General features: G+C 43.8%; 1 protein-coding gene across 10 annotated transcripts in view; it reads left to right on the plus strand.

The window, feature by feature from the left end:
- The window catches only part of MYO1H (myosin IH), a 34,275-nt gene extending 15,635 nt beyond the window's left edge, over positions 1-18,640 (plus strand). For 8 of the 10 annotated variants that reach the window (XM_015878508.2, XM_032447892.1, XM_015878506.2 and 5 more), the window contains 31 exons: positions 4,362-4,520; positions 4,904-5,019; positions 5,244-5,442; positions 5,898-5,978; positions 6,415-6,594; positions 6,923-7,021; positions 7,165-7,278; positions 7,514-7,585; positions 8,162-8,281; positions 8,675-8,742; positions 9,045-9,150; positions 9,540-9,620; positions 10,093-10,184; positions 11,582-11,676; positions 11,885-11,931; positions 12,398-12,478; positions 12,961-13,066; positions 13,222-13,339; positions 13,599-13,712; positions 14,143-14,219; positions 14,410-14,478; positions 14,936-15,020; positions 15,222-15,381; positions 15,519-15,602; positions 16,037-16,130; positions 16,556-16,611; positions 16,717-16,852; positions 16,995-17,062; positions 17,397-17,494; positions 18,128-18,227; positions 18,413-18,640. In XM_015878508.2, the coding sequence (XP_015733994.1) occupies positions 4,395-4,520; positions 4,904-5,019; positions 5,244-5,442; positions 5,898-5,978; positions 6,415-6,594; positions 6,923-7,021; positions 7,165-7,278; positions 7,514-7,585; positions 8,162-8,281; positions 8,675-8,742; positions 9,045-9,150; positions 9,540-9,620; positions 10,093-10,184; positions 11,582-11,676; positions 11,885-11,931; positions 12,398-12,478; positions 12,961-13,066; positions 13,222-13,339; positions 13,599-13,712; positions 14,143-14,219; positions 14,410-14,478; positions 14,936-15,020; positions 15,222-15,381; positions 15,519-15,602; positions 16,037-16,130; positions 16,556-16,611; positions 16,717-16,852; positions 16,995-17,062; positions 17,397-17,494; positions 18,128-18,227; positions 18,413-18,436 (3,066 nt within the window). In that variant the 5' untranslated portion in view covers positions 4,362-4,394 and the 3' untranslated portion in view covers positions 18,437-18,640. Of the gene's footprint in view, positions 1-1,315; positions 1,679-4,361; positions 4,521-4,903; positions 5,020-5,243; positions 5,443-5,897; positions 5,979-6,414; positions 6,595-6,922; positions 7,022-7,164; positions 7,279-7,513; positions 7,586-8,161; positions 8,282-8,674; positions 8,743-9,044; positions 9,151-9,539; positions 9,621-10,092; positions 10,185-11,581; positions 11,677-11,884; positions 11,932-12,397; positions 12,479-12,960; positions 13,067-13,221; positions 13,340-13,598; positions 13,713-14,142; positions 14,220-14,409; positions 14,479-14,935; positions 15,021-15,221; positions 15,382-15,518; positions 15,603-16,036; positions 16,131-16,555; positions 16,612-16,716; positions 16,853-16,994; positions 17,063-17,396; positions 17,495-18,127; positions 18,228-18,412 lie in introns of those variants that run through there. The other 2 variants (XM_032447894.1, XM_015878510.2) reach the window with 2 other exon arrangements.
- Positions 18,641-19,112: the final 472 nt, after the last annotated feature.

Below are 19,112 nucleotides of genomic sequence, written 5' to 3' on the forward strand. Positions count from 1 at the left end.
CTTACCCCTTTCTATATGGTCAAGTTCTATCGCTGCCCTTTTGGACAGTCTCTTTGGATAACCTTTAGTGGAGCAGAGCCCAGGGAGTTTCCTTGGTGTAACCCTTGCAGTGCCTCCATCCCATTTTGACGAGCCTTAATGAGCAAATTCCTGTTGAGCACAAGGGGTGCAGGACCGGGTCAAGGAGCGCTGCCCGTTGCAGTCAATGACTATTTCCAAAACAGAGCTTTGACGTTCCTAAAGGAATCTGTTAGTGGTGTTGCTCCAAGCTCATCTGTCTCGAGCAGGCCTGAGGCTCTCACTTCTATTTTACATCAGATGGCTCCAGAGATGCCTGCTTACTGTGCTGCATTCCTGTGGCATGAACTTCATTCGCTTGGATCTCAAGAGGGTAACAATAGAAGAACAATTTGGGTATCACAATGGATTCCTTTGGATGCCAGCTGGAGACAGAGCCGAACAAATAGACTGAGCTGTGCCTTAGGGTTGCTGTGTCCAGAGGCTCTGGCTGTCAGTGGGGGTGGGAAGCCTTATTGCAGAGATCGTAATGCAAGTGTGCTCTTGTCAGTAAGAATTATCTGACCCTGTTAGCAAAAACTGATTGATTTTGTTGGGAAACAGATGTTAAACAGGTGGTTTTCCTGTTCTCTATTAGAAATACAAATTATTGGGTGTTAAAATTTTAAGTCTTTTAGTGTTCCTCTTACAATCTAGCTGAGGACAAATTGAAAATGTTTTTGCTCTACTCAGCTCCCCAGATCTTACTGTCACCTTTTTTTTCCTCAATGACTCTGAGCCACAAGGTAAGATATCTAACTCCTTGATGTTGCTGTAAGACCAAACACAGCTATTTTGTGGTCCATAGGTCAACTTTTGGCTTTCTCTAAGCTCCTTCTGAAGGACATCTCTGTTACTTGGAGAGGTTGGGTTTGGGCCTGAAGCTTTTAAATATAAAGCTCCTAATGGGTTTGAGAGCATCACAGGTTTGAAAGTGTGGTTAAGCAGAAGTGAGGGGACATTTACTGTTGCTCGTGGGTCGCTGGATGCCCAAGCAGACAGCTTTCATTCTGTTGGCTGCTTATGCAGGGAAGTAACCATAGGAAATTTGTCTGTTAATGCTGACTTGTGTGTCCGTGTGGGGGGAAGATTGTCTGGGAGCCAGCACTGACTGTAGCCCAGGCTGGAGCCATTTTGGGGTAGTGGGGCAGGGGGAACCCGCCTATTGCAGGGGAAAACCTTTGGAAACTTTGGCTGAGAATTAAAATGGGTTTCGCAGTGACCTCTAGTGGGGAGCGAAGCTAAGAGCTGCTGGAAGGGATGAGCCCGTTCAGGAGCGGTGCTTTGTATATGGATTTGCTCGAATTACGCATCAGGATGGTTAGAGTCTATTTCTTCGCCTTCAAACTCCAACTTCAACCTTTGGATGATATTTTACAGTGCCTTTTTAATGAGGCCTTAAACATAAACCTCATCGAAGATCGACTGTTGACTGCGTGTTAGATAATTCATTAAACAGCACGGATGTTACGATCCCTGCCTGAGGAGGAAGGCACACAAACAGGACACACGATACGTGGTGTCAGCAGGCCTTCCCTCCAGCCCTGTTAACTCTTCATGGAAGAAGCACGTTTTGGAGAAGGAGTTGGCTGGAGATGGCACATCTGCTTGGGTGACAGAGGTAAAGCACGGAAGAAAAAAGGCTTCTGAATGCATAGGGTGGTGCTAAAGGAATCCAACATCACATTGGGTTGGGATGGTTTGGGGGAGAGCAGAAGAGCCCCAAGGAGATTTCTGCTGTTGCAGAGGAGGTGGGTTCTTATGAGTGGATCCATTAGATCTGGAGTTTGGTGGCATGTGTGACACTTTGGTAAGGGTCTGGGTGCTCACCTCTTTGAGTGGGCGTGAGGTTATCTGAAAGATGCTCTGGTGTCCATCTAAGGCTCCCACCTCTGTGTTTGCATGGGGGATGTGTGGATGGTTTGTTTCCTCAGTGCTTCCAAAGTGGCAGTGGCACTGTAACTGTTCTTCTCCTTACCCATCTCTTCAGCTCTATTGTGTTAAATCAAAGAAACAACAACATTAACTTAGGAGCCTGTTCAAAATGGGTTCTGAGCCTTTAGCAAAAATGGAAAATAATCTTCCAAAGTTTACTTGATTTAAATTTAATTTTTAATAGCTGTTGCTTGCCAGGACTTGTTTCTGTGTTACAAACTTTTCCTAACACACCGCTGTGATGCTCCCGACCTTGTTTTAGCCCATGCTCAAGCCACAAGTCCCATGAAATTGTTCTAATCCAGTTTAGCTCCTTGTGGTTTTTAGTGTGGATAGACAAATCTCTTTGGGAAAAACGAAACCCTCACTGTCTCCAGGGATAGGTTTTCTGGTAGAGCTTGTGTCTCAGTAGGCAAGAAAGAAATCTCCTGGTGCTTATAGTTAAGTGATGAGGAAAGGAAAACAATCCTTTTTAAAAAGAGCAGTCGGCAGCACCATGCTGGGGTAATGTGTACTGCTGATGAGTCCTGAGGGGTATCTGTTACTGAGGATGACACCAGGTAAGGACAAATCTCTCAGGAGTGGGGCTGGGCTGGGAGGTGGTAAGCTGTGCTGTGATCATTAAATTACTAGACTTCAGTGATAGCAAAAATGCTCAAAATCTGAGCACAAAGCAGCCCAGAAAAGAGCATGGGATTTTTTTGTCTGCCAGAGAACAGAGGGTCACTTAGCAATTAACATACGAGTGAAAGAACTAGGTTAAGGAAACCTGATCAGCTGGATGGCCGCTGTGGTTTCAGCCTTCCTCTTTCAGGTCCCCAGGCTTGGAAAGGAGGTAAAATTCTCATGCTCACATTGTCCTGAGTGCAGGCTCAGAACAAACTCACCTGAAATGCCAGCAAACATTGTTTATGGGACATCTCTCTGCCAAAGTGATAAACTCTGACCTTGTCAGAGAGCTCTGTGCTATGGCCAAATCAGAGTGGAAAAATGAGTGTCAGCTGTTCAAGGCAAAAATAAAGGAAAGCAAGGTAATAATTCCTCATATGAAGTTAGTACAGTATGACTTTTCATAAACTGGGTTAGGATTTAAATAGCGTGTTGTCAGAACATCCTTCTCTGTAGTATTTTGGTAACGTTGCTGCTGAGCATAAATTTGCAAAGCTCAGACCATTCCTTCAATAGTATATAGATGAGTGCTTAAAAATTCTGCACAAAAAATGAGACTGATTAAAATCTCTGTTTAACAGCTCTCTGATTTATTCAACATATTATGAGCTTGGGGTTTTAGCTCTTTATTTTTGTGAAATCCTCCATCTAAACCCGACAGCCTTCAATGTCCAATGTGCTGTCGTCTTCCAGCAAAGCTACGCAGGCATTCGAAAGCCAACCTCCAAAGCCAGAGCTTGCCAAAACTTAGCAGAAACCTTTTACACCGTGCCTTCTCTTTTAATGCATGTTCAAACCCTTATATACTCACCTCTTGAGCGGTGGAGCAGCAAGATGTAAAAACTCCGGTGTCATGAGGGCAGTATGGGAATAGCAAACATGCTGGGCTTGTGTGCAGGAGCCCAGGAGTGCTAAAAGGTGAGTTGCTAAAAACTTTAATCTCTATCGTAAGGGAAGTATTTCAGCTGGAATTATTCTATGAAACATGTAATCCCTAGGTCTTTGTATTTAATAACACCCTATGGTACATATATTACTATAGAATAAAGAGTATCTTGCTTGCTTGCTAACATGAGATTATCAGCTTGTTTTAATTAAGAAACAGTAAGTGTGTGGTTAATTTGTATAGCCCTTGCAACAAGAGCTTGATCCTCTGCATTATTTTCAATATAAAGTCAAATTTAATTGTAAACAATTGAAAGTGGAGTGTGCGAAGGAATTACGTTGTGTCAGTGCATCCTTTCTGCTTATTTCAGCGTTTGGAGAAGCAGGTTGGGGAGGGTAGTGAAGGTTTAGTGGGTTTTATTCCAAATCTCTGCTTAATCAGCTTTATCAGATCGATGGACGGGCTTTTCATGTTGCAGATTTCTTGCTGGTGTGTGGAGACATCTGCTGCCCATATCTGAGAGCTACTTGTGAAAGGCATTGGTAGTAACTTAGTGGTCTTGCTCAGGGTAGTATTGTAGGACTGAGATTGGTAGTTAGAGGTTGAGTCAGATGCATTTATTTCGGGGATTCACAGTTCTGATGGGTGTATCTGTGGGAAGTTCTTATCTGTGTGCTCACTGACGTGAAACTGCTGACTTTGGGGAAGATGTTAACAACACATTGGTATTATCTGTACTGGGTTGATCTGTCCTGAGGTATGGGGAGGTACTGGCTCTCTCCTAAGCCTATACCATATGACCATTGTGTTGTAGAAGGAAGAGGTGGAAGATAACGCTGACATCATCATGGAGGGGGCTCTGATAGCCCGGGACAGAGTTGGGGTGCAGGACTTTGTGCTTCTGGACTCCCACACCAGTGAGGCTGCTTTCCTGAACAACCTCCGCAAGCGATACCAAGAAAACCTCATCTATGTAAGTGCCTGTTTCAATGTTAGTGCTTCTGAGAGTGCTCTTCCAACTTTGGTTTCACTGAGCACTGAGACAGTAAGCAGAGTGCTCACCCAGTGGAATATCTAAACAGAATAAATGGTGTATGTTGTAGGACTCTACGTTTGTTTTATGATTCCACTCCATTCTTAACAGGGTTGGTTTTGAAAGTTGAGTGTTGGCTTTGAGGCTTGGAAATGGGGAAGCTGGTGGGTGAGGTTTTTATGTTTTCTTTTGGTTTTGTTTGTTCTTCTTGCAAGTGCTGTGCTGTCTTTTCCCAAAATGCTGAGATAGATACGACTCCTCCTCAAGAAGCTGTATCTCTAGTGATGGTACTGATTTCCCACCTCTGTGTTTTCTCCTTGCAGACATACATTGGCACTCTTCTTGTATCTGTCAACCCTTACAAAGAACTGGATATCTACACAGTCACTCAGATGCAGCTTTACCGAGGGGTGAACTTCTTTGAACTGCCACCACATCTGTAAGTTGAATCCTTAAGGCTTCAGCTGATATGATAACACATGTGGCACTGTGTATGAGCTATAGGGATGTCTGTCTATCAGAGGCTGAGAGATTTTGGGTAGCAGACTGGTGTTTAAAGCTCTTCTTTCCCAACATGTCCAGTGCTTGTGATGTTATTTGGGGAGCACACCCTATTTCTAATGGATGCTTCCCCTCTGAATCCTTCTTGTAACCCTTGTTCAGATATGCCATAGCTGACAATGCCTACCGGGTGATGTGCAGTGAGTACAATAACCATTTCATCCTCATCTCTGGGGAGAGTGGAGCTGGGAAGACAGAGGCATCCAAGAAGATCTTGCAGTACTATGCAGTCACCTGTCCAACTACGGAACAGCTGCAGGTTGTCCGTGATCGTCTGCTGCTGTCAAACCCTGTTCTGGAGGTAAAAACTGGATGAATGCAATGAAGAAGAGCCGCTGATGGCCTCCTTTCATGAGACTTTCCTGTCTGTACACTTGCACCCAGGAATGGACTCTTGTTTTTATGGTTTGCACACATAACATAAATAATAGTGTAAATTAAGCCTTTTGGTAGCACAACCACTTAACATTTCTAAACATTAAGTGATATTAAACTTGTTTTTATACAGAAAGATGACTGAAACTGGGAGTATGAGGAAACTGTACAATGTACAACAGTTCCTCATCATGCTGCCTACAGTCATCCTAGAAAGAGACATAACTTATTTAGCTGAGATCCATATTAAAGCTATGAAATATATTAGTTTGTGTTTCTTTAATCCCTCTAAAATTTTCTAGCAGGACTTGACTGCAGCAAACCTCTGTCCTGTTGCATTAGGTTCTCTATAAGTGACTTGATTTATCTATTTATTCATAGGCTTTTGGAAATGCAAAAACTCTGCGAAACGACAACTCGAGTAGATTTGGGAAATATATGGACATCCAATTTGACTTTAAGGTGAGAACAAACTTAATGAACCGCTGTTCAAACAAGTTCTATCAGTGAGCCTCTTGGACTCATACCAGGCAGCACAGGATTTATTTGTTCTTACTAACACTGCAGAATTCTGACCTTGTTTTTAGAGGTCTTGCATTTTGTGAGTGGGGTGACTAGTTATATATCCTGAAAGCTTCCTACATTACTTGCAACACTGGCAGTACTTGGTAGAATTTTGATATATGCAGTTGTAAAGTGTGAGTTGCAATAGAGGACAGAAAACTCTTCAGGTATATCTTGAATTGCTGGTGGATACTATCCCTGAAATAGAAAAAGACAGAAGGTAAGAAACAGTAGTAACCTGCATCTCCTGATGCTGCTTCTTGCTGCTACATTGGATGAACAGCCATCTTGATGTCACCTTTCTAGTGTCGGTCTAACTGCTTCATTTTGCTAGGGAGCTCCAGTGGGAGGGCACATCCTCAGTTACCTGATTGAGAAATCCCGTGTTGTCCATCAAAACCATGGAGAGAGGAATTTCCACATCTTCTACCAGTTATTGGAGGGTGGAGAGAAGGATCTGCTCAGCTGGCTTGGGCTGGAGCGCAACCCTCAGAAGTATGCTTATCTTGTCCAGGTCAGTAAGAATTTGGCCATCTCTCTATTTTATGCCTGGAATTGTACTGATCTTTTATTACCATGAAAACAGAAGATGGCTGCAAGCCTGTGCTATTCACAGCACTCCGCCATTTGGTGGTAATTGCTATCCAAGTGCTGTGTTTCAAGTAATTGCTGCTGAAAGAGCTGATCAAATGAGTTGGTTTCAAGTTCAGGAGTTCAATAACCTTTCTAGACAGCTGCAGACAGCATCTGTACAAGCTGAGGAAACAAAGTATTATGGCCAGGCTGTGTTTGTAGTTGATAAAATCACTTCACCAATGAAATTTAGTAATTCTTTCTCCTAGGGTCGATGTGCCAAAGTGTTCTCTATTAATGACAAGAATGACTGGAAAATAGTTCGCAAAGCTTTTTCTATCATCGACTTCACTGAAAAAGATTTGGAGGTATGGAAGTCGAAAGTCCATCCAAGTGATGGAAAGAGTATTGTCTGGGAGATGCGTCTAAGGATTCATATGTATTTGTGAGCATGTGCAGAGAGATGGAGATGTAGGAACTTGTTTTCTAACAGCATATCTCTCATTATTAGCATCTCTTCGGAATAGTTGCTAGTGTCCTGCACTTTGGGAACATTCAGTTTGAAGAAGATAGCAATGGACATGCCATCATTCGCAATGGCACTCAGATCAAGTGGATTTCCAAGGTATCTCCCACCTCCTAGACAGTATCAGCAAAACAAATAGTATAAAGGAAGTCTTAACTTTGCTGTTTCTTTCTTTCTTTGTGTCTATTCACCAGAGTGGAATGATAGCAAGAACTGGGTGTTTGTATAGCTATAAACAGTCTCAAACTGTAGGAGATGTTCTCTACAGATCTCACAGTATTGTTTAAGCAGTCTCCTGCTGCCCATACTGAGAGCATTATTTGTTTCTCTACAGCTCCTGGGTGTCCACTTGTCCATTCTGCAGGAAGCCCTCACCCATCGGAAGATTGAAGCTCGCTCTGAAGAGGTACTGAGCAGCTGGAACCAGTGCAGGGACAGGCAAGGAGCTGTGCTCCCAGGGGTGTTTCAACTGGAGCAGATTAATTTGGCTGTCCTTCTCTTCATCCATATTACCTTGCTGTTCTAGCCTGAGACTTTAATAGGGTGACTCTTTTAGTTTTGAATATTCTGGCTGAAAGTATAACTACTAGAAAGCCAGGAACAGGGACTTACAAGCAGCCATGTGTTTGAGCCAAACAGTTTCTGTTTGTTTAGTTCCTGGAGTGCTTCTTGGAAAACCAGACGGCATAAGTAGAGAAAAGCACTGTATAAACTGTTCTTGGAGCAGTTTGTAATAAGTTTAATAAAATAAAACTAACGGAAGTGAGGAAAGGCACTCTTGGTTCTCCTGTGTTTAGTACTTTCCATAACGTAGTTATTGCAATCCTGCTGACATATGGAGATGTATCAGTCTGAAACAATAAAAGTAAACAAAGCTGGTAGGGTTGCTGGTTCCTCTGTGCCAGAAGTATGAACTAGTTTTGAGGAAGCTTGCTGTGATGAGGTATATTCTTTATTGCATCTGATATACCTTTCTTTTTAGGTCTTAAGCCCGTTGAATGTTGATCTGGCATTCTATGCTCGGGATGCTGTAGCAAAGGCAATTTATGGACGGACTTTCACTTGGCTGGTCAACAAAATTAATGGCTCTTTAGCCAACAAGGTTGGTTCTGTGTCTGGTGTCCTCCTAGAGCCTTGGAGCTCCTCCTGTAAGGCCCAACAGCACACGTGAGCAAATACCATGCACAATCAGTAATGTAGGGTCATCCCACAGCTCTGAGTTGAAAAACTTTAAAGCTAGGTAAGAAGTGTGGAAGGTGGTTTGTTAAATAATTCTTGTACTGAGTTGCCTGCTTCAGCGTGACCACTCATGGTGACGATGGGTTTGTGGTTGGACTTAATAACCTTGGAGGTCTTTTCCAACCCTAATGATGCTGTGATTCACTCCTTTGGCATCTCAAAGTAGAAACAGAAATTTAGGTGAAGAAAGCAGCACAAAAATGTGCAGGGAAGAAGCTTTAGCTTAAGCAATAGTTACAAGTTGTGTCTTTAACAGGATTCAACTCGTAAGACTGTCATTGGCCTGCTGGATATCTATGGCTTTGAAGTGCTGGACACAAACAGGTAACAACTGTAACAACTGAAAGTGGGGGGCAACCTGTCCTTATGGCAATGGGGCTGTTTGGTGAATGCTACAGGACTTTTTGAACATAGTCTTGTGCCAGCAAAACAAGAAAGGTGGCTGCAAATGCACTGGGTTAGCTCAGTAAGTAAGTAAAAATCTTGTTGCTTTTTATTAAAAATTCTGAGGTTTGATCTGTGGAGAACTGGGAGTTTGGGTTGGAAAAACAGCAGGTGGTGGTGGGAGAAGTAGAACTGTGTCCCTGAAATGATTATGAAATATTTCTCATTTAACAACTCTGAAGCTTTGAGCAATTCTGCATCAATTACTGCAATGAGAAACTTCAGCAACTGTTGATTGAGATGACTTTAAAGGCAGAGCAGGAGGAGTACGAAATGGAAGGAATAGAGGTAATTCGTTATTCTCCACCCTTTTGTTTCTTTTGAACAGCTGCTGCATGGATTGCTTTTGATCACTGATGAAGAAGGCATCTTGCCTGTCTTAATTGCAATGTTTCCTTGTGCCCATGTGGAAAGCTAAGCTTTGAGTATATGTATGTTGTCATTTTAAGTAATTCCCATCTAAGCTTATTCTGCTTCAGTATATCTTGCATTCTTTCTGTCAGGGGATCATTCCCAAATCTGTAGAGTTCATTTTTGCATTGCTCCTGTGAGATGTGTAAGATGGCCAAGGATCTCATTCTGTAACCCCTTTGAAGTTTAACTTGGCCTAGATTTGATTCACATCTCTGGAAGGGGAAGAGCATTCCCCAGTCTCTTCTTTCTCCTCTTATTTCCAGTGGGAACCAATTCCGTATTTTAACAACAAGATCATCTGTGACTTGGTTGAGCAGAAGCATAAAGGAATAATTTCCATTCTGGTTTGTACTACTTAAATTATCATGCTTGCCTGTGCTCTGTTGTAGTGGTTCATAATCAGTTCTAATTATGTGGTGGTTCTGTGTTATTCAGGATCTAAACAAATAGGCCTTGTAAACAAAGACTGATTCATCCAGATAAAAAATCCTATCCTGTAAGTCTGTCTGGATTTGGGGTCTAGTTATGTCATCTTTTTTTGTTTAAATGGGCTATAAACAATAAAGGATGAGGCTGGGCATTGCCAAATCTGGAAGAAAATGGCAGATGTGATTTATCTTGATTTATTTTGTTAGTTCGACTGAAATGAGATAAACAGAACTCTACCTTTAACCAGGCAACTGCTTGTATGGGGCTGACCTCATGTTAAGTCGTAACCAAGCTCTTTAGTTTTGCTGAACAATGTGGTGCTAAATGTTACTGAGGAGGGAATGGTCTGTTCAAGAGCCTCCTCCTATCTGGTGTCTGCTGTTTCAGGATGAAGAGTGCTTGCGACCTGGTGAAGCAACTGACTTGAGCTTCTTGGAAAAGCTGGAAGAGAAAGTAGGAGACCATGCCCACTTCGTGACGTATGCATTTATGCTTTGTATCCTACTGCAAAGGAAGCTTTTCCATCTCTTACCCATTACAGAGCAGAAGTTGGACTTGATAATTCTTATGGGACTCTCCCAACTCAGGGTGTTCTGTTGTTCTATGAGTACTGGGGGAGGAAAAAAGTTCTGCTCTGTACCAGAGGAAATCAGGCAGCCTGTCGTCTACCACTCTAATGCTCTAATAATGTCTGGAGGTATTAAGGAGGTTGTACTGGGGAGTCTTGCTTCATTCTGCACTTGTATGTATTGTGCAAAAAAAAAAGAAAGAAAAGGAGCTGACCTTGAGAATATTGGATTGCTTTGTCCTCTGATGACCAGGAAAAGCTGTGGGTATTGTAAAGAGTAGCCTCAGACCCCAGAGTTGTATGGTGGATGTAGATGTTTTTTCCAAGTTTCCATTTGGATATATGTGTGAGCTTTAGATCTGAAGTGGAAAGAAAGACACCCTTGAATCCCCTAAATGATCAGTCCTTCAGTTAGGATTCAGTTTATGTTATGCAGATCCTGTTTTGCTGGCTAATACACTGATGGGAGGCTGTTCTGGCAGTTCCCAGCAGAGCCCTACTGAAAGGCTTCTGCTCGTCATCAGTTCAGAGTCATGCTGCTGAACTGTCACTTTCTATGTTTCTGTTCATCACAGCTAAGTGGAAAATCTGTAGCCAACTTCCTTCTCACTGCAATGTGCCTTAAAAACTGCTCTATGTGATTAGAAGTGTTAAATAGAAACATTAGCACTACTTAAATAGAAGCCGTACTTGGCAGTGCTCTTGGAACAAAACTTTTGATGTTCTAATGTGCTATTGTGATACAGCTCTGTGCTGTTAGTGACTGCTTGCAAAGCTGAGATCTATACTGTCAAGTTGCTCTTTTTTCCCCCCCAGTCCTTACTTTCTAATATTTCCTGCTGTTCTTTAAGATTTTGATTCCTCCTTATTTCTATTCTTCTCCCTGAGAACAGTTTATCAAATGATGCTTCTCTGGTTCTGGTTTGATGTTGAGGAAAGTGGTGATCTTAGCATGTAGGCCATGAGAATGTATTTAATTGAATGGAATAGGGAGAAGCACCTTCCAGGCAGGGTTATCATTGCCAGATGGCAATGGATACTTTGCAGCTGTTTTGGGAAGTTTGTGGCCAATGACTCCCATTCTCCAGAACTAAATTTGCTGTTAGCTGTTCAGAATGGAGAGGCAGTTCTTTTGATTATGAGCCATAACTGTATAATCAGAGCCACACTGATAGGAACTGACACTTAGTAGACTTCCAGCTGTCACACAGCTGCTTTTTGCACAGGTGACTTTCTATACAGGCTGAAGAAATCTGCTGTTTTTTCTCTTGGTGTTTTTTGCTTTGTTTTGTCTTTTCCTCCCTGTAGTCGCAAGCTTGCAGATCAGAAGACAAGAAAATCCATTGACTGGGTGGATTTCCGCCTCCTTCACTACGCAGGGGAGGTCACATACTGTGCAGTTGGTGAGTGTGACCGAGGGGCTGTTCTAGGTGTTACTTGCACATTATGCCAATGTGGCAGATGGGTTGAGGGCACTGAATCCACACGAGGGTGCTGTCCACACAGTGTGCTGGGCCCTTGGGGTGGCACCCAGCTGCTTCCCAGCAAAGCCAAACACTTGCCCTCTTGTGCTAGAACCTCCTATTGGAACAAAACCTTTTTTCTCTTCAGGATTTCTGGAGAAGAACAATGATCTCCTGTACAGAAACCTAAAAGAGGTAGGAGCAATAAGAGAGGATGCCGTTCCTTTTGCTAAAAGAGATGTTTTGCAGAAGCTGTATTTAATCTCAGTAGCAATCAGGAAGGTATGTTTCTCCATTGCGTTTGACATTCCCCTGAAACCTGTCTAGATAAAAGAGCACTGTCCTCTGCTGCAATCGAGATCAGTGGGAAGCCTTTCATTGGACAGATACAGAAGCTTCATGCTGGAGGCATGAGTGGCCTGGTGACCTGAACTTGAGAAATTAGGCTGGAAGCCTTAAACTTTGTACATCAGTCTTCATTGCAGAGCTGGCTGTCCTTGCAGATCCCTGATTTCTGTCTCTAGAGCTGTGCATGTGAAGGGGGTCTCTTCTAGGTTTGGCTTCTAGCTCTGGAGGATGTTGCTTGAATCTCTGTGCTGTGTGTCCTCACAGCACCCTGGGGAGGCATGTATGCTAAATATGACACTTGATTGTGTTTCAGGTGCTGTGCAACTCTAAAAATATGATCGTTAGAGACTGCTTTTTACTGTCAGAACTGGACAGCAGGAGGAGGCCAGAGACTGTGAGTTCAGTGTTCAGTCTAAACTTTGAACACTGGTTTAGCTTCCAGACTTCCCAAGTCTTCATTTAACTGCTGTCCCTGTCTTTGCTCCTGAATTCAGTGCATTTGTTTTATTTTTGAGGGTTTTTCTTTTTAGCTTTCTTGTGGGTGGACAAAGATGTTGCTGAGACAGCAGCAAGCAATGTGGCGTAGCTTGAGGTTGTTATTCATGCATCATTCTAAAATGAGCTCTGAGCACAGCATTCAGCAGCCTCCGGTTTCTGAAGGGCTACCTTGCATGTCCAGATGTATGGCAGAGACTCAAATTCTCCAGCTAAGCACTCTGTCCGGTTAGCTCATGATTAACAGTGTTTCTAAATTGTGCTAATGCGTGTGTCAGCCTTTCTCTTGGCTGTAAGAGGAATGCAGTGAATGAGTTGACTTCAATGCCTGCTGTGCTTGAGTTCCAAAGCTGAGAAGTCTTTCTCTCAATGTCATCTTAGGTTGCAACCCAGTTCAAAAACAGCCTGATGAGTCTAATAGAAATCCTGATGTCCAAGGAGCCTTCTTATGTCCGATGCATTAAACCAAATGACAACAAGGAGCCTGGTAAGGCATTAGGCTGAGTGCACTGTTGAAGTAATGGGATGCAGAAGTGCAGGGTAATTGTGGATTTGATTTCTTCCATATCTCTCCCAGTAGATGGATATGTGAGTGAGCTTTCACGTACCATATTTATCAGTGAATGCATGTTCTTACTGCAGGAAAGTTTGATGATTGCCTGATCAGGCATCAAGTGAAATACCTGGGCCTGATGGAGCACCTGCGTGTGAGACGGGCTGGCTTTGCTTATAGGCGGAAGTATGAGCACTTCTTGCAAAGGTGAGCAGAGTTGTTTTCCTGTACATCCAGAATCTGCCTTCCCATGGGGCTTCAGAGCAAGGTTTATTTAAATGTCTGCTCCCAGTTATAAAGTGCAGAAGCATTTGGCCTTTCCTCTGCACCAAACATAACATTCATAGGTGGTTTTAATCTGTATTCATGTTGATCTGCTTTGAATGAAGAATAGGAACTGGGGGCTGCTCAGGGAGAAATGTCTCAACATCAATTCACTTATGGTGATGTCCTGATGATCTTTCAGATATAAATCCCTGTGTCCTGCTACCTGGCCACACTGGCACGGGCCTGCAGCTGAAGGTGTGGAGAGGCTTATCAAGCACCTAGGTTATAAGCCTGAGGAATACAAATTGGGAAGGTAAACTTCTTTCTCTAGTTCTTATCTCTGTTGGTTGGCTGCACAGTTCTTGCCATTCTGATTCTTTTGTCTGTGACCGTGAGCCTAGAGAGCTGCAAGATGTGGCAGTGTGACACAGGTCCCTTAACCTGTTTTTTTGACTAGCCTCATGAATTGGGCAGAGCTACCTGGGTCTGCAAACCTGAGGGCTTCAGCTTAATGACCTTAAAACAGAACAAAGTAAACTCACCCCAAAGGTACAGGGCAAGGAGTCCCAGAGGTGTGCATTTCCACTTGCTTTTCACACTTGTATTTCCATGGGGCTGGAGTCTAGCCTAGTTTCTTTCACTACTGGGTTAGGAGCAATGGGTTCCTTTGGCTCAGCACTAGACCTGCTAGTCCAAGGCAATGCAGGCTCACTGTGAATAACCTGTTCCTGGTCTTTTTTCAGAACCAAAATATTCATTCGTTACCCAAAGACTCTGTTTGCTACTGAAGATGCGTTTGAAATAAGAAAGCACCTCTTAGGTATGGTACCAGCTCCCTTTATCATATAGACAGAAAAGCAGAGGCTGAGTGGGTAGTGTTTGTAGGCTTCAGATGTACAGTGATAAGAGCTGAGACTCATGATCCTGAGTGTAAACTGATTGTAGCTGTTTGAATCTCCGTGTTGAAGGACATTCTATGCAGGCTACCTTTGTTTCTGCTTCTTTGCCAGTTTCAAGACTACAAGCCAAATATAAAGGACGCCTTGGGAAGAGAGACTACCAGAAGAAGAGAAAAGCAGGTGTGGGCTCTGGAATCAAGGGTTCTCTTCTCAGGGCTGTTTCCTGGTAGGAGCTGCATCCTTGAGAAGTCAGGAATCTGTTTTCTTTTGGGTAGAATTTTTTTGCTTCCCTGGGGTTCTGTGGGTGTTAGGTTCACTAATAGCTCCTGGCTGCTCCAGAAGAAGTTCAGGTTGGATATTAAGAACATTTCCTTCTATTAAAGAGCAGTCAGGCACTGGCACTGGCTGCCTAGGGACATGGTGGGGTCATTGTTCCCAGAGGTGTTCAGGAACTGAGGTATATGGTTATTGGGCATGGGGTGGGGTTGGGCTTGGGGATCTTGGAGGTCTCCTCCAACCTTAATATTCTGTGGTTCTATAAAGATCATCTGTGGGGAAGAGGGCCTAATTCCTGCCCCGTGAATTTGGAGGACAGCATGGGCACAGGATCTCTGGTACTAATGCATGACTCTTGCAGCTATCAAGCTGGAGGCTTGTTGGCGAGGAGTGCTGGCACGGAAGGAGGCCAAGAAGAGGACGTGGGCTGTTCAGATCATCAGGAAGTAACTATTCCCATGGGGAGGGCTGCAGGTGGTGGGTCACAGCGTGACTGCAGCTCCTGGGCAGGGAAACCAATGCACCTTCATGCACCTTGCAAAACTGTCCCTATCTATTAGCCTGTTATGTATCTCTTGTGATGACTGCCTTGCATTTCTGTTGATTTGAGTGTAATGTGGAAGTCCTGATTTGGATATTTTCTGTAGATTCATAAAGGGTTTCATCAATCGAAAGAAACCTCTGTGCCCAGAGAACATTGAATTCGTGAGGCTTGTGCAGTACAAATACCTGATGAAGCTCAGAGACCACATCCCCAAGAACGTCTTGGACAAGAGCTGGCTCCAACCTCCTTCCATCCTGGAAGAGGTGAGGTTTGCTGCAGGCCCCTTGGTGTGCACTGACGTTGCTCAGGTTGTGACGCTGCTCTGACAACCACATTTCCTTTTTGACTTTTTTTTTTAAATTGTTTTATTGTTTTTTTCTTCTTCTTTTTGGTAATGCAGATATCTGAGATGCTACAGAAAATCTGTATCAGGAACCTAGTACGGAAATACTGCCGAGGTGTCACTCCTGAGAGGAAAGTGCAGGTAACTAATGCATGGGATGCAAATATGCAAGTTAAAAGGTGCTGCATGCATGTGATGTGTGTAAATTGCCCCCTGTGCAAGCTGTTCCTTCTGAGAGCCACCACTCCTGCTGAGCAAATGCTTCTTAGAGCCTGGGATTGTAACATGCAGGGCACTTCTACAGATGCATGCATCTTAATCTTGTGATGTTAAATCTGCATGTAATCAAAGTGGAAAAGATCCATAACAAGAAGGTCTTAAAGGCTGATTAGTCCTTATTGCGTCTTTACTTAGTACAAATCAGGAACAAACTAAGGATTCTGGAAGAGATGCAGTTTTCATTTGGCCCATGTTGCACGAGTGAGAGGACAATGCTCTCCATAGCTTACACTATGCTGTAACTCTTGTTGCTCATGGAGAAACTGAGAGGTAATGGGTGTTCCTTCTCTTAACAGTTACAGCAAAAAGTTGTCACAAGTGCCATTTTCAGAGGGAAGAAGGAGGGCTACCAGCAGAGCGTAAACCTGCCCTTTGCTGACACACGGCTCAGTGAGTACATGTGCTGAGACACCACCAATCCAATTCCTTTGTCCTGTTGTGTTTGGTGGCTGTTGGCAATCAGTGCCTTGCATCAGGTACTTGAAATCCCTTTTAAGCTATAAACCCAAGCAAAAAAGGCTGCGACTGATGGGGACGTGTGTGTGTACAGTGCTGAATGGAGCAGAACTTGGTGCTGTGGTGTGGGGATCCAGACCCAAGGTTTGGAGCTGCTGGAGGAGGAGATGTGAGCCTGGGGGATGTGCTCTGTTGGTGCAAAACATCACTGAAATAGACTTCAGAGTGGTTTCTAAACCAACAGTTTAAAAGAGAGATCCAATGGGACAAGGATTAATGGGTCTGGGCAGTGAATGCAGCTGTTTGGTGCTCACACTGGTGGGACTACACTCACTTTGCCTTTCTGGTTTGATCCACAGAAGAGACTGATATAAACCCCAAAGTGCTGCAGCTCATCCAGGGTGAGAAGGTGAAGGTAAGGAATGAAAGCTGGAGCTCAGCAGCTGTGTCCACATCCCAGGCCCTGCAGCCCCATGCAGTGCCACAGAGGGAGGTGCTGATCCTAGTTCCTTATTCACAGTATGCAACCCCCGTGGTCAAATATGACAGGAATGGCTTCAAAGCACGGGATCGCCTGCTGGTTCTGACCCAGTCCTCAGCATACGTGGTAGAAATGGCCAAGATCAAGCAGAAAATAGACTACGCCACTTTAAAAGGTAACAATGCAAACCCAAGTGGGGCTTTTGGTCTGTCCAGGGCTCTTGAACAAGGATGCTTGAAGCAATGCTCTCTCTGAGAACACTTTTTGCTGCAGAATGGCCAGAACAGCTGTATGTCAATGTGCTGTTTCTTCTGCAGGTATTTCTACCAGTAACCTGGGTGATGGGATCGTGGTCATCCATGTTCCTGAGGACAACAAACAGAAGGTAGAAAGATGAAATATCACTGATAGCATGGTTAGAAATGATGTCTTGTGGCTGATGCTTCTAAGATTTCCTTTAAAATACTCAGATATATGATTATCATGATTTATTAATTCATGGTTGTCTCTACTTTTGAATTTTTGTTGCTTTACCATGAAAGCATTCTCTTTTCAGAGCTGAAGTTGCTACAAATCCTAAATAGGCTCTGAACCTGTAGGTGGCCATTGCTCTGCAGCCAGGGCTGTGCAGAAGGGTGTTCCTCTGAACACACAACTGCTGGCTGGGCTACGTGTGGGTATGTTACCCACTGACCTTGTGCCCCTCTTTTTGCTTCCAGGGAGACGTGATTCTTCAGTGTGAGCATATCTTTGAGACGGTCACTAAGCTCTGCATGCTGGCCAACAAGCAGAACCTTGTTAAAGTTGTGAAGGGAAGGTAAGGAAGGAAGGCAGTCAGCATGAGCTTTTTATGTCTGTTTTCTGCTGCTGTGACCTGGGCCTGAGGTCGTGGGCTCAGTATCCTCCTGGCAGATCCCATTAGCGCTGGCTCTGGCTGAGGGCAGCCTGCAGAGCTGAGCTGGGGGGTCACTTTGGGATAAATGCCTCTCCCTGAACTCAGGCAGCCTCCAATTGTGATGGCTGAGTGCAGGAGCCTTTTTGATCACACCAGTTAACAGCAGGTGGATGCAGTCCGTCTCTCAAATCTATACAGAAATTGGAACTGGCGTATGAAAGCTGCACTTCTGTTCCAGCTTTTCTCTCTGGCCTTTGCGTTTCAATTGTAATTGGATTCTTTGTGTTCAATGGTCTTCTCCAGGTCAGATCTGCTTATCTTCTAATGCTTAATTGCTCCAGGAAAATTCAGGTGCCCAGACCAGGCAGGCATGCTCCATTCATCAAACCCTCTTGGCCTGTATGGTATAATGCAATTGTTTAGGAAATTTACCTAAGCTGAAGGGCTCTGATCTTCTAATCTAACGAGATTTGCTAAGGGAACAGAAATAAAGTGGGCTTAGGGTAAAGCCTATTGCGAGGAAAACATTGCAGAAGTAATTGTCTGTGTTTGCAGCCTTCGGTTTCGCATTGGCTCTGGGAAGGAAGGGACAATGGTGTTCACTGTTGGGCCGGAGCCCAATGTTTTTAAAGCCAAAGATGGACAGCTTACAGTGGTAAGGCCTCATCAGGGCACTGGGAGTTTGGTTTTTTTCCCTCTGATGCTCAACCTTTATGGGAAATGCAGTTAAGTCCTAGAAAGTACCCTTGGAAGAGAGTTGTCTTTGTGAAACATTTGTTAAATAAGAATTTCAAGGACACAGTTTGTATTCAACTTACTGACTCCTTTCTCCCATTCCAGGTGTCAAACCAGGCAAAGTCTTGATGAGAAGCAGTTCTGGTTTCTGGTCACCAGGAATGGAAAGGAGCCTGCAGGCTGAGACCAGCACCTGCAGCACCACTGCAATCTTTGATGCCATAGGGTTGCTGTGACTTGAGAGTTTGCTTGCATCTTTTAGGCACTTTTTTATAGCTTAAAACTATTGAGTTGTATCTAAATAAATTCATCACCTTGCTGTAACGTTCCAGGACTTATAGATCCTTATTACATGCTGTCCCAGGGCAATGTTTAGGTAGTTGCGTGAGTAAAATGTCAATCTGTGCAGCTGATAAAGCTCTGAAGGAAGGATTCAAAAGGAAAAGATGTCTCCAGGCTGTGCTTTGAGTCACTGTGCTAACCAGGACAACTATGTGATATGCAGGTGAATGGAGTTCAGTTCTGCGGCGTGCAGAGGTATGTTTAAATGTAGCTTTGAGGTTGGCATAAGTATTCCTGAGTTGGTGCTTCATTGGAAATCCCAGTAAGCTGCTTCCTTGTCTACAGGCATGGGGGTAGGAAGACAACCTAAAGTAGTGCTGTCCATTCTCCCTGCAAGGCAGCAGTGCAGTGCAGTGAGGCTCCAGAAGTGGAAGCAAGTAATAAGTCAACTCACGTGAATATGAAATATCTTCTGATTTATTTCATGTTATGCTTTAAAAAAAACAAAAAAAACCAAAACAAG

Source organism: Coturnix japonica, chromosome 15 (genome assembly GCF_001577835.2).
Source record: "Coturnix japonica isolate 7356 chromosome 15, Coturnix japonica 2.1, whole genome shotgun sequence".
Lineage (NCBI taxonomy): Eukaryota > Metazoa > Chordata > Aves > Galliformes > Phasianidae > Coturnix > Coturnix japonica.